The 13,950-nt window shown below is 37.9% G+C and overlaps 1 protein-coding gene across 8 annotated transcripts in view; it reads right to left on the bottom strand.

The window, feature by feature from the left end:
* Nucleotides 1–13,950, bottom strand: part of nolo (ADAMTS-like no long nerve cord) — a 215,693-nt gene that overhangs the window by 67,530 nt on the left and 134,213 nt on the right. For all 8 annotated transcript variants that reach the window (XM_073966680.1, XM_073966677.1, XM_073966675.1 and 5 more), the window contains 3 exons: nucleotides 8,183–8,312; nucleotides 6,853–6,955; nucleotides 6,152–6,247 (listed from right to left, as the gene is read on the bottom strand). In XM_073966680.1, coding sequence (XP_073822781.1) covers nucleotides 6,152–6,247; nucleotides 6,853–6,955; nucleotides 8,183–8,312 — 329 coding nt within the window. The remainder of the gene's footprint in view (nucleotides 1–6,151; nucleotides 6,248–6,852; nucleotides 6,956–8,182; nucleotides 8,313–13,950) is intronic.

Raw genomic sequence — 13,950 nt, forward strand, 5'->3', positions numbered from 1 at the left:
TAATCTGCATAAAGAGATACATATGTAAATTGTAAAACAGACGAAGACTTGGTAAGCATAGGACGACGTCGTAGAGTGGCAAGGAAGTCTGAAAAATTACATATTAATGTTACGTCCTGCCTGCCATGAACAACATTAAAAAAATTTTGCGTAATTTTCTTGTTTGCTTTATCATAAAGATATCAAGGTAAAGCGGCCTGAAGTGGCGTGTTTGAAAAATTGAAACTGAAATTAAAATTAACGTTCTAAGCGTTTTTTAGTAAATTATTCAAAGCTTTAGACCTGCCAGTACATATAATCAGTATAATCAGTGTATTGGTCCGAGAAATAATAATCTGAGAACCGAAACATGGTTACTATAAAATAATGGTGACTAGAAGAATAGTAGAATTGTTGACGTGATAATTTATTGACTCTTAAGGCATCCGGAATTATCATTAAGTTTTTGCTCGACCTTCCAATTCGCTTCCTTCAATTGCCTTTATTTTATGTAGTTCGTAGTCGATTTATCCCTGTTTGTGTGGTTGTGGGACGCACGATAACTTTCGAGTTGATCAACTGGTCATAACTCTGCACATTGCAATATCTTGTCCGAAATTAGATAATTGCATTTAATGGTTATTGGCCGTTATAACGGTACATTTATTAGGAGGTTTTTGCAAGTGATAAAGTTGACTTTTTTGATAAATATTCTGTTGTAAATATTCTGAGAAAATATTTGAACATTTATATAATTTTTTTTTGCTTAGAGCATTTTGAGTAAATTGCAACTTATGGGAAACATACGGAAATACTGTCGGACTTTTTTAATATTAAATTACATACCCCGAGGTATTTTGCTACATACTCATTTTTTCATGTTATCAACAATTTTATAAATCATTTTTACATGAAAATACGTAATTTAAAGGAGGACATTTGTATGGGGGATATATCAAAACGTGAACTTCAGTGAATAATGTTTCTCAATTAAAAACCCGAAAGCCAAATTCACAGCCATTTCTGTTGAAAATATTGCTAAAACCTTCTTAATTCTGGAAATCGGGCACTATATCAAAAAGTCGAACATTTTTGGTACGAAGGTTTTGTGTGTACTTAGAACCCGAAATACCACAGTACAGCCAATTTGATTGGAGAATGTGAAGAATATCTTCAAAATAACTAAAATCTCGGTGTTAGGCCAAAACGTGGACCTATGAACCCTATAATTGGAAATAATATTATATACCCCCTGAAGACCCTAAATACCAAAATACAGCAAAATTAACAGTGAAATGTGGTCCACATACCCAAAATACCTTATATGCGGAGATACCGTTACGAGGACGATATGCTTTAACTGTGAGCTATATTCGCCATACTCAGTGTAACCATACCTGTACCAAAACATAACCATATCTGTACCAAATTATAGCCGTTTACCTCAATTAGTTTAGAAGTTATTAATTTTTCCCCGCTAGATTTAGATTTCGGCCACAGTGCGCCGGTGTATAGTTGCGCCGTGCGTTATATGCCTGATATTAGTCCCCTTGTGGAAAGTGCTAAGTGAGTTCAATGATCATCATGACCTTTGGCATTCCGTCCTAGGCAACGACTAGAGTTGTACATCGCTGGCCGAGCACATTTTGCATGACCTGCAAGGATAAGAGGAGATTGCCACAGCTCGCCAGACAACTATTGGGGCACTTGGTCTATTAAATGACGTTTTTGGCAGACCATATCCCTATCATTGTCTCCGTTAACACCCACCCGTCTTTCCGTCATCCGACAGTCGTATTTTTTTGAACCATGGGCATGGTTTTCAAGGTTCTGAGAATTTACCAAGTAAAAAATTATGGATCGACATTGACCATTATGGAAGTGGATCACCAGCCACTACATATGATGCCATAGAGGGTTTTTACACCCTTCGGGCTGTTCGCTCAAGAAGTGTGGACTTGCCCCTGAAAAAAATTTTACCATCGTAATTGAGGCAGCGAATGGAACAAAAATCAAATGTGATTCGATTGCAGGTCTTAAAGTGAACTTATCCGAAATTTTGTGTGGGAGGTACCGGATGGAGTGGACAAATATAGTCCATATTTGAACCTGATCTATATCTGGTAGATATATTAGGATGTGTAAAGTAGGCCAATTCGGCCGCTCCCTTCAAGAGTTACCGTACGAAAAATTTTTCCGACCATTTTCAACTTTTGTGGGGGAGGTACCTGAAGGAGGGAACCGATATGGCTTATCTTCGAACTTAAACTATGTTTGGACAAAATATTACTAAGGCCAAATTTTGGACCGAATCGGCAGATCCATTCAAGAGTTACCCTGCGCTCCAACCACCTCACACGGTGTCATAGGGGTGTTTTTTTTGCAACTTTGGGGCTATTTTCCAGGAAGTGTGGACTTGCCCCTAATGAAACTTTTACCGTCGTATAGGGGGCAGCGAATACAAGTTGCTAAAATAAAAATCAAAGCGATTCGAGAGCAGGTCCTAAACTGAACTTATTCCAAATTTTGTGTGTGAGGTACCCGAAGGAGTGGACCGATTGAGTCCATATTGGAAACTCGTCTAAGTGTGGTAGACATTTCACGATTTGCAAAGTATGGACCAAATCGGTTACTCCCTTCAAGAGTTATCGTACGTACAAATTTTCCGAACATTTTCGAACTTTTGTGGGGGAGGTACCGGAAGGAGTGGGCCGATATAACCCATCTTCGAACTTAAACTAAGTTTGGAGAAAATATTATGAAAGCCAAAATTTGGATTGAATCGATTGATCCGTTCGAGAGTTATCGTGCGCTCCAGCCAGACAGACGGACGGACATTGCTCAATCGACTCCAACTTTTCTGAAACACATTTCGTCCAAACATACATGGGGTCTAAAACCATTATTTCGATGAGGCACAGTTTGCCCGTATGAAAGTGTATATACCCTCGTTAGCATAAATGCTGAGGGTATAAAAAGCTGCCCATTCCCTCAGATTCCCGGGTAGGTGAGAGAATTTTCCGGGGCATCATCAGAGCTGCAGCCGCTCGCTACATACCTGGTGGTCGAATACCCAAAATTTTACGAATTTTCCCAGCAAATCGACGGGATTAGAAAATGAACGTGATCAGCTTCGTCAAACGAACCCTGAAGATACCAAACGGCGAGGATAAGCGGAATAAGTTGTTAGACCACTTGAAGCAATGTAACATTGTTATTACCTTAACAAAATTATGGGCAGCACACGCGCATCTCTTGTTCAATTACTCTCCAATCCGGGAAAGAAGGACAGTTTTTAACAGCAACAAATCCGAAGTGATGCGAGTGTTATATTAACCGACAAATTATAGAGAACCCCGAGAGTGATAAGGCGAAGAGCAGTGTTCCACGCCATATAAGAGCCCTCTCTGTTCTACGATGAGCGGTGTTGCAGATATCATCCGAAACACGAAATTATCTGCTCTCGAATCCGGGAAAGAAGGATAGTAGAACGGCTTTCAACACCGTGACAGTGACAAATCCAGACAGGTGCCCGTTATATTTTAACCGGCAATTTATAGAGTAGTCCGAGAGTGATAGGGTGAAGAGCAGCGTGCTACACCATAAAGGAGCCCTCTAAGCTTAGAAGGTGCGATGTTGCAGATTCCATCCGACACGCGAAATTATGGAAAGCCCACACGGAATCTCAATGGGAATGCTTAAGCTGCTGGATGAATCCGGGGTTGAGTATTTTTCAAGTGTCCTCAATTTGTCCATAGCCACCCATATTGCACCAGGAGCCAAGTTCGCAGAGTGGAAAGAATGATACTTAAGACAGGAAAGAATGCCCGCGGAAGCGTTTAGGCAGATTTCCTTCCTCATCCTGAAGGCACTAGTCTTCACATGACGAGAAGCAGTTTCCAAGTCGCCCAACATTAGCATGGATTCCGGAAAATGTACGCCATATCCACATATATCAGTCGAGGACTGAATCAATCATTGTGTTTCTTGACCTATCGAATGTCGATCTGTTCGTGGACATAGGCAGGAAGGTTTAGAATATTGATAATCAAAAATATATGTGGACACCAGTCGTTGGTGGAATTCAGAATACCCATTGAGTGAATCATTGAGTTCCCCATAGCGAGTCATATCTCCGGAAATGTTTAATCTCTACCTTTCTGAAATTTCACATCTTCCACACCGCAAAGAAATAGTAATATATGCGGACGATTGTACGTTTTTGGCGTTGGGTACCATCGCTGATAACATATGTGATAGGTTAAATGTCTACATAGCAGATTTAGTACAGTTATTCTATGTAACGAATTTCCAAAATCCAGTGCCACCCTGCCAACAAGATGGACGCCACAAATGAGGCAACCCTTGAACATATTAACCTGATTCCGACCACTAACTACCCAATTGGGTGTGACATTTGACAGCATGTTTAAGTAGTCAGTCACTCTAATTCTGCGTCAAAATTGGAGGTACTACCATGATCCTCAGGTCTCTGCCCTTCAGCTCTTGGGATCCAGACAAATAATGTTAGAGCTACGAAGTTGAAAATTATTCAAATATATCGCAATGTAGACCTTAGGAATGTATCATGGTAATTCCACATGACACTAGTGGCCCATCTTCATGAAGAGACGCATTTTTAGGGGTGCATCAGCACACCATGATGTTGTCGATGCAGTACCTTCTTTGGTTTTATCGTGGTGAGCATTCCTGTCACAACCTAATGGATAAAATTCCCCACATAGGCACATCAGGAGCGATCTTCATGATCTGGAGAAAGAAGTCCAAAGGTACAAACGAGAACCTCTAGATCAAGGAGGCTATTAGGAAGGCTTGAATAGCATTGCGAGGACAGTACAAAGATAATATGAGAAAGCCGCTCTCGGAGATGTGTCCATTGCAGCAGAGGATGCAATATGTATTCCCAAACGTCCTTTAAGTTCCAAGAAGGTCTTGGTTCCTTCTCCACAAATCTTAAAAATTTTTGCTTAAGTGCAGTTTAACGATTGATAGGGGAATAAAGAAGAACCGATTTCGATTTTTAAGCATTTCTTTACCTCAATTTTTTGCCACATTACAGAACTTGAACATGTCAGTTGATATTTTATTACACACTCTCACGTACGTTGAGACATTCACATACACAATATATGGATGTTTATACAACCTCATGTGAATATGCGATGATGTTGTGGCAGGACAACTTTATTATGATTTCAGAGAAAATTGGAAAAGAAATGTGTTGAAAAAATAATGTTAATGTTGATCTTAATGTAAATTTTCCTCGGTTTGTGGTTCGTGGTTGATGTTCATCGATGCAGTAGCCGGGCAGGCAGGCATTTATTGTTATTGTTATTCCAGTTATTGTTGTGTGTTTTTTGTTTGTCGGCTGGTGTTGAGTGAATACAATTGCAGAAAATTATTGTTGTTGTTCATTTTGGTGTGTGTGGGTGCGTGCATGTAATTTAAAAATGTAAAACATTTAAAAACAATTTTTTTTTCATTTTAACATTGTGAAATAAAATTTTAAGTCCATTATAAATTATTACAAAATTTTTGGTTTTCAGATTATCGGCCTGGAAAATATGTCAATATGAATCTTGTTAAAAGTCCCAATTGATTTTAAGTACATCTTCCTCACCTGTATGTGAGACCCTCTATAACCGAAATTAGCCCTGGGGTTTTATCTTCTTTCCTGAAACTCCCTTTTAAAGTGCCACAATCTTCACAACCAGGCAAAACTTATTGCCCTTATAATACAAATTATGTTGTTCGACATGCCTATGTTGGATGGCGTAGTACGTCAGGCAAGTAAGATATTATAGTAGATTTTTGGTTAACCTTTTACTAAATTTATGTTTAAATACTGCAGCAGTACTTAGCTTACATCAACTAAGCAAGCAGTCTGCCACAAACCAATAACGCTTCTCAGAAACACTCAAGGAATAAAAAGAACTAAAAAATTACTTTTTACCATAAAACCTCACTTTCATATTAGCTTTACCTTATGGACGGTCGGTCTCTTGACTAGACAAGCCCCACAAGACCAGAGAGCAAAAAATAAAATCCAAAATATTTTAAATTTAAATGCCCGCATGAATACTTCTTGCAGGAGATTATAAGCACCATGACGACTATGATGATGGATAAAAAATATAAAAAAAGTACTTACACTAGACCACTTTTCAACTTCCCACTTTGGACATTCCGCTATTATGCACTGCTCTTGAGTTGGTGGTTTCGGTAAAGGGCATAGAGAGTCGGCAACCTGGAAAAAGTAAAGTGTAAGTAAAAATATATTTAGAAATTTTTTCTTTCCCCTCAGTTAAAGGATCTGTTGATGACCAACATCAAGTGTTAGGCTTAAATAGCACAAAAAACGAAAGGAAGAACAAAAAACACAAGGATTTGCTGCAAAATTAGCTGGCTAATTTTAGTGGTTGTTTTACAGCAGCATTTACAAGACATTTAGAAAATGTCATCATCATCATCTTCTTTATGGCAAAGTATCCTGTTTTTAGTTTTAGGCCAACAGGACACACACAGGCACATGAGCACAGACAGCAAAGAGTTTCTAATTTTTATTTTGTCCCCAAAGTCGCCACCGGTTACAGCAAAGAGTTTGGCGAAACAAAAAATAAACCCAAAACTAGTTAGGGCGCTAAATGCCCTTAAGGAAACTTCCAAAAACATTAATATTGCTTGCCTGGCTTTGCAGTGGTGTTCTCTAGTTGGCTCGACATCTTGGTAAATTCAGGACAATGTCTAATTTTAACTTTTTTATTGTTCTCCCTTTGTTTTTTTGGATGTTGTAGCACAAAAGACTTGCTGGTCGTAATAAAACTAAAAAAACGAACTGCATTCTAAACTTACTCTTGTCTTTAGGCCATTGTTTTCCTCGGCACACACAACCATACGGGTGCGTATTCCTGGACCACAGGGACGATGACAAGGACTCCAATCGTCCGCTATCCATCTGGAAAAGACAAAGTTTTTCGAAAAACGAAACAACAACAAATACGGTTCCATTAGTCACAAGTTAATATTTTTGCGAAACAAATTAAAAAGGGTTAACTGGAAGTTAATTTGGCTAAAATTAAAGTTAATTTAAATTTTCAAGTGGTTAGTGCAATTTTTGAAATTAAAATAAAATGTTTAAGGAAATGTTACAGAACTATCAGATTTGAAATTAGTTGAGGATAAGTCACCAAAACTAAAGCCAACGCTGCAAATATGTATATAAGTATATATAAGTGTTTGTTTTATGGTCCTCGAAAGTTCCACCTGACGTTAGGCTTCTCTGCATACATATATACATACCTATGTTCCCACCATATCCCCAAAGGGACAGGGCTTCTCTAAATATCTATTTTATATGTAATTCTTCCTTTTGCTCTATAATTATTTACTTACAGTTTTAAGAGAGTTAGTTGAGGAAGCCAAGGCGTTAAATCTATATTTTCGAAGAATTTTTTTTATGGTCCTCGAAGGTTCCCCCTGTTCCCACAACATCCCCAAAGGGACAAGGCTTCTCTAATGATCTATTTTATATATGTTCCTTCTTCCTTTTGCCCCTTAATTATTTACTTACAATTGATTTCCTGTTTTGCAATTATATTGCATTTCCGGAAGATGTTTAACTTGAAATTTCGTCCTGTTTAAGTTTTCATTCGTGGCCCAATTTCCAATTAGTTGTTTTGCCATGAAATATTTAATTTTCCTATGCTAAACATTTGGGTTTGCATGTTGCAAACGAACGAAATGTTAAAACTTCAATTACAGTTTAAACCTCCTGCGAAACGTTAAATTACATTTTGCGGTAGCTAAACAACAACAACAACAAGATCAGTAACAAAACTACCACATTTACAATGGTAGCATAGAACGAGCAAACAAGCAATTGCAAGTGGAAAAAGTGAAATGCAATGAATATAGGTTTGGAGGAGTAATGACAAGTCTCTACCCCTTTCCATGGAACAGCTCAGCAAGCTCAATCAGGGAGAAGAAAAAAATGTCTCCATGAAATACGTTCCAGTGAAACCTTCACTACCATATCTTGACATGTTTGCCTCCTACTGCTTCCCCACCAAAAAATAAAAAAAAACAAATTCTACTAAATCTTTCGTTTCTACGACAGCTACCACTACCCACCACACCACAGACCACAGCATAACAAGTGGAACAAAAGTTTTACTTCACTTACCTGGGCGGACAGGTATGGGTGTTACACAGCTCCACAGATGGTTCAGGGCGATTAGCTGCATTGCACAAGGCATCCTCCACCTCGGTGCCAGAGACACGACTGCGACACACAACACGAGACATTTTATAGCCTGAAAGCACACCAAAAGAAGAAGTGAAACATGAAAAGAATGTGTTCACAAAAGAAAGCAAATAAGTTAGTGACATAAGGAAACTGTAAATCTTCAAATTTTATTTGTTACAGGAAAAACGAGGAAAAAAAGTAACGTAGCAGATTTCATTAGAGGAAATTTAAAAAATTGGTAGTTACAAATATTTAAATTTGTTTGAATGGGAGAGATAAAGAAGATTCTGGTGAATTTTAGAGCAGAGGGGGAATACAAAATAGTTGGATGGCTTCCTGTGGGAATGCTTTTTTACTATTTGTTCTATACGAGAAATTGTTTTTGTGGAAAAAAAGCTCTTCGCCTTTTGAGAGAAGTCCTTCTGGTGCTCTGTGTAAAGATTTGTTGGTTTCCTACGAGATGTCCGTCGTATTTTCTGAGAAAGCCTTTGAGATTCTAAAGGAAGACAGACTTCTTGTTTGTTCTCATGATTCATGAAAGTGCGGCGCTCAGAGGTGTTGATATCGACAGTTCTGCTGATGGAAACGATTCTAAACCAAAAGAAACGACGAATAGCCAAGCAACAGCTCGCCAGACATCACATTATGGCACTCGGTCTGATAAATGACGTGCCCTGACAATCGGTTATTTCCTTTGGCTCATACCATCTTCCGATCATCGTCTCTGTTAACAGACCACTTGACTTCAGAACCTCTGACCACCGTACTTTTCTGAACCATGGACAAACTGATTGCCAAGAGTTCAGATAATTTAACAATTAACGCTTCAGAGAGCTGCCCATTCCCTCAGATTTTCGGGCAGCTAAGATAGTTCTCCGCAACATAATCACAGCTGTAGCCACTAGTTCCACAAGTTTTGGAACTTGCTCTCGAAGTTAACTGGTTAGTGGACGAGCATAAGCGGATTAAGTTGCTAGACCACCTGAAGCAATGCATCGTTGATACAAGATCGAGTAAATTGTGGCAACGGTTTTTACTCTCTGGGCGTGACAGATCCGCGTGTTATTTTAACCGGCGAGAGTAATGAATGGGACGTGCTACGCCGTACAAGAGCTCTCTTATCCGATGAGGCACCACCATAACTTACGATGAACAGTGTTGCAGATGTCATCCGAAACGTGTCACCCCGGAGTTGAGTATTTGACAAATATCCTCAATCTATCGTTAGCCACCAAATATTGTATCAAAGTCTGGAAAGTTGGCAGGTGGTCCTGCTACTTAATCCTGACAAGGATGCCAGCAGAGGCGAATCGTACAGGCCGGTCTCCCAACTGTCGCTAGTAGCCAAGATTTTAGGGACATTACTCCTCCCCAAAATGAAAAACAGTTTCCAATCTGCATGTTTTCCGAGAAATTTGCTATTCATTACCAACAACAGCATTATACGTCATATTTACACATATCAGTCGAGGACTGAACCAGAACAGGCCGTGCGACCGAACAGTCATGGTGGATTTTGACTTATCGAAGTCCTTCGATATCGCAAACAATTCCAAGCTGTTCGACGATATTGAGTAGTTTTCCCTGCGAGATTATACGATCTTGGCATCGGGACATGACCTATGTTAAATAACCACATAGCTGACTTAGTACAGGTCTTCCATCTGAGGAAGATGAAAATATCCGTCGCTAAATCCACTGCCACATTGTTAACCTCAAGAAAGCCTGAAATGAAGCTTCTCATAAACTACCTTCCAAAATATTGGGTGAAAAATTCAATATCATGTTTAAGTTCGTCCTCAAGTCGCTGGCTGGAAGCACAGGACTGCAACAGGGTGCTTTCTTATGACACCAGTGGACCATCTTCATGAGACGAATATTTTACCGGTGAATCAGTACAAAAAGATGTAGTCGATGCAGTACCTGCTTGTGTGTCATGACCGTGAGCATCCCTGATATCTAGTGGACAGGTTTCCCGCACTCAGGTACGTCAGAAGAGATCTTCATGATCTAGATAGAGGTGTCCAAAAGTACAAGCGAGAACCTGCAGATCAACGAGCCTATCAGGCAGGACTGAATAGCATTTACACTGATGGAATTGCACAGGCAGTGCAAAGGAAAGTACAAAAGAACACCAGCTGGAGCCCACGATAACTCTCGAACTGATCAACCGATTTGGTCCAAATTAGGCCTTTGTCCAAACTTCAGTTTCAGTTCGAAGATGGGCAATACCGGTCCACAGCTTCCGCAGTTACTTCCCCCAATATTTAAAGAATGTCACTAAAATGGTATGCACTATGTCTCTTGAAGGGGTCAACCAATTTGGTACAAACTTTGGATCTCCTAACATTTTGTCCAAATTTAGTTAAACTTCTAAAATGGCCCATATCGGTCCTCTCCTTAGGATACCTCCCCCACTAAAGTTCAACATTTGTGTCCAAGTACAGTATAGGGTCTTTTAGAAAATCATTCTGTTCGATATGGTCCTGTTTACAGCGATATTAAGTTTTCCGTGGACAAGTCCATGCTTCCTGGCATACTGGTCCAAAATTTATACGATGACCCACTGAAATGACAACTGGCCGCGATATCTATCGAAAAGATATGACTCCCAAAATAAGATCTACTTCGATAATGGACGATGTCGGTCCATTCCTTTAAGTACCTCCTCCGCAACACTTTTGAACTTTAATCATAAACCACACTTTTGTCGGCAAGTTCAAATGTGCAAAAAGTGTTTCAATTCACATGGGCTGAGGGTATATATCCATCGGCAAAGCCGACTGATATTTTTATACTTGTTAGAAGAACTTTTGATATTTGACATAGGAAGACTTGAAACCTTATGGTCTAGCTAGTGTTGCATTAAGGTTTAATCTTTAATAATGTTTGCAGTATATTACATATATCCCACTTAGCCATAAACTGTAAAGTTAACTTCAATACTCACGGCAAGGAGAATCTATGGCGTAATTGGATGATGGATTTACTAAACGTTGTCATTATTTGTTTAAATGTTTTAAAAAGCAAATAAACATTTAAATACGACTTCGCAGGAAAATGATTTTGTTGGACCCTCTAGCTGTTGGCTACTTTCTGTGTTGTCATGAAGTTTTACAAGAAAGCCTGCATAAACATCTGTCCAACTTTTTGGCAAAGTTTTGTCCAAAGAACCAACCAACATACCAACCAACAAGTTGTACGAGTACACTGACAATGTCAATAAACTTTGACCAGCATTTTTTCCTATCCTCTTCGCCGTGTTTTTGTTGTAAAATTACCATATCTAGTTTACTTGCAAATTATGAAATGTTTTCGCTTTTAGCCATAAAAAGTAAAATGTTTGATGTCCTGAGGAAATTTGTTGAAAAGTTTACAATATTTCCAAAAATTTGAAAGGCATTCAACGATTTCTGGAGAAAATATGAAAGGGAGTCTAAAGGCAGAATAGAAACTTATTTATCAAATAATGGATGGAGTTGAATGGCTAAGGCAAATTGTGTTTGATTTGATTAGTACCATTGACAGAAAAATGAGGCTTGGGTATTTGTCAAGATACTGGGAGAACGGGATAATTTGTTATGAATCATTTGTACGACTAATGTTGTTAGTTTGCTACTGTAAATCTAACGATTTAAAATTTTACCAATTAAGGCTAAGTGGAGAGTGGCTTAAAGTAGAATATAACAATATGTATTTATATTGTTATATTTCCATGCCGATACATACTAAACGAGAAAGTAGTAGCAACTATTTCCTATAATGACATCTCAGAGAATAAGCGAAGTGCGACAATTTTTCTTGAGTAAGATACAATTGCCTATGGGTGGGCGTCAATATTGACAGAGAAAAGTCCTTTTGGTAAAAGAATATAGCTTAAGTTCTGGTTTATCCAAGGACTTTTTATACCCTTAACTTTTAGGCTAAAGAGGGTATATGGTAATATTCAAAAAAGTTTTAAAGTCGTTGAAGTTGAGGTTCACCAGTTAATAAGTCGCAAACTGTTAATATATTTTATAAAATATGAATATATTTATATTAATTGAAGTGTTTTAGCCACGATCTCATTATATGGACCATAACAAATAATTTTCGTGGAAGCTGCGTTGGTGGTAATATAAAAAAATGGGAAAAATGTGTTGAAGTAAACAAGTTTTTTTGTGTTCTCTCTTGATTTCTGGCCAAACCACGCAAAACTCAAACCTGTGCTCAAAGAAAGAACTAAAGAATACCCCTTGGGCAACATGGGTCTAGTGTATGACTTTTCGATATATACACTGCATCCCCCTAAAATCGATGCTGACATTTTGAAGTTTTGATTTCAGGGTTTTTCGAATTTTTCTTATAATTAGAGTGTGCAACTAGATAATAATCCAAACTAGTTATAGGAGTTTAGAACTCGCGATTCCACGTCGTTCGATTTATATCTCATGAGTGTGCGTATTTGGTGCGTACACTTTCTGAAAAAACCTATTTTTTGGCTTTAAAATTTACAATTGTCGTACTGGTACCCCTGAACCCCACGTGATTTTAGTTTTTTTACGTGCCGGATCTAATAAGCCATTCCGCGTTCGAATCCAAAACGTCGGATGTAGATACCTTGAAAGTAGGAAAATCTGCAAAAATATATTTTGACAATTCCGCGAATTGAACCGCGATTTTCTTTGATTATCTTTACATAAATGTAATCCTTTATACGCGATTATAATATTTGCCAAAAGGTGTGTCACAAATTATTGACGTATTTCTAATAGGCAGCCATTGAAATCGGATGCACCTTATAAGCACATCGGGTAATTTTTGCCCACTTGAAGGTTTTTTGAATAGTAAGATGCAACTGATGGCACACTTTGGCCGCTGAATGAAACATCGGAAAATCCATGCATATTGATAGACATGGACTCCCTGCATCCGAAAAGCACACGCACCTCAACTGATTTAAACGGATTCGCGAATTATACGGTTTTTAACTTCTATTGTTTTTTCTTTGATTGTAATTTCAATATTACTCTCTACTTCTTAATTCTATTGCTAATCACACAAATATACTTTCACGATGACAAACTACTTTCTTTGAAGAAGTTTTAGAAAAATACTTCAGGCTTTGTATGGAAATTTAGCGAAATAGTAGAAGAACTCCTAAAAATGTGTCTCCAATTTTTCATATTAAACCAAAAAATATATTTTTGAAATAATATTCCAACAATAAGCTTTTGTCTTTTGTTGTTGCTGTAATTTGCAAGTTATAAACCCAATCTTTAAAATGTTGGTTTCACATTTTTCTGGGCGTTGTCTAGATTCTGTACGTATTTTTAATTTATTTTTTTTAGAGATTTTTATTGACTCTGAGTTAGAGTAAAAAAATACTCAAAGATTCCTTCATTATTAGCTAATTTTCCGCGAAAACAAAAATAAATTTAGCAAATATTTAGACGTCTACGGATAGATATTAAATGCTGTTACCGATTTATATGTACATTTTGGTATTACAACACAAAGGGTATTTTTAAATATTTTTTCTTTATAAGGGAACAAAACGCCCCATAACTTTTGGGTGCAGCATCTAATTTTGTGAACGCGACCAGATTTGAAACCACGATTTTTTTCTTAACCCATGTACAAAAAATCGTGAATGTGCTAGCAAAAAAAATTTTTAATTTTTTTTTGATGGAATTGTAAAGGAAATTTGAAATTTGCCATATACA

This window comes from Musca autumnalis, unplaced genomic scaffold (genome assembly GCF_047663935.1).
Source record: "Musca autumnalis isolate F117 unplaced genomic scaffold, ASM4766393v1 scaffold_2, whole genome shotgun sequence".
Taxonomy (NCBI): Eukaryota; Metazoa; Arthropoda; class Insecta; order Diptera; family Muscidae; genus Musca; species Musca autumnalis.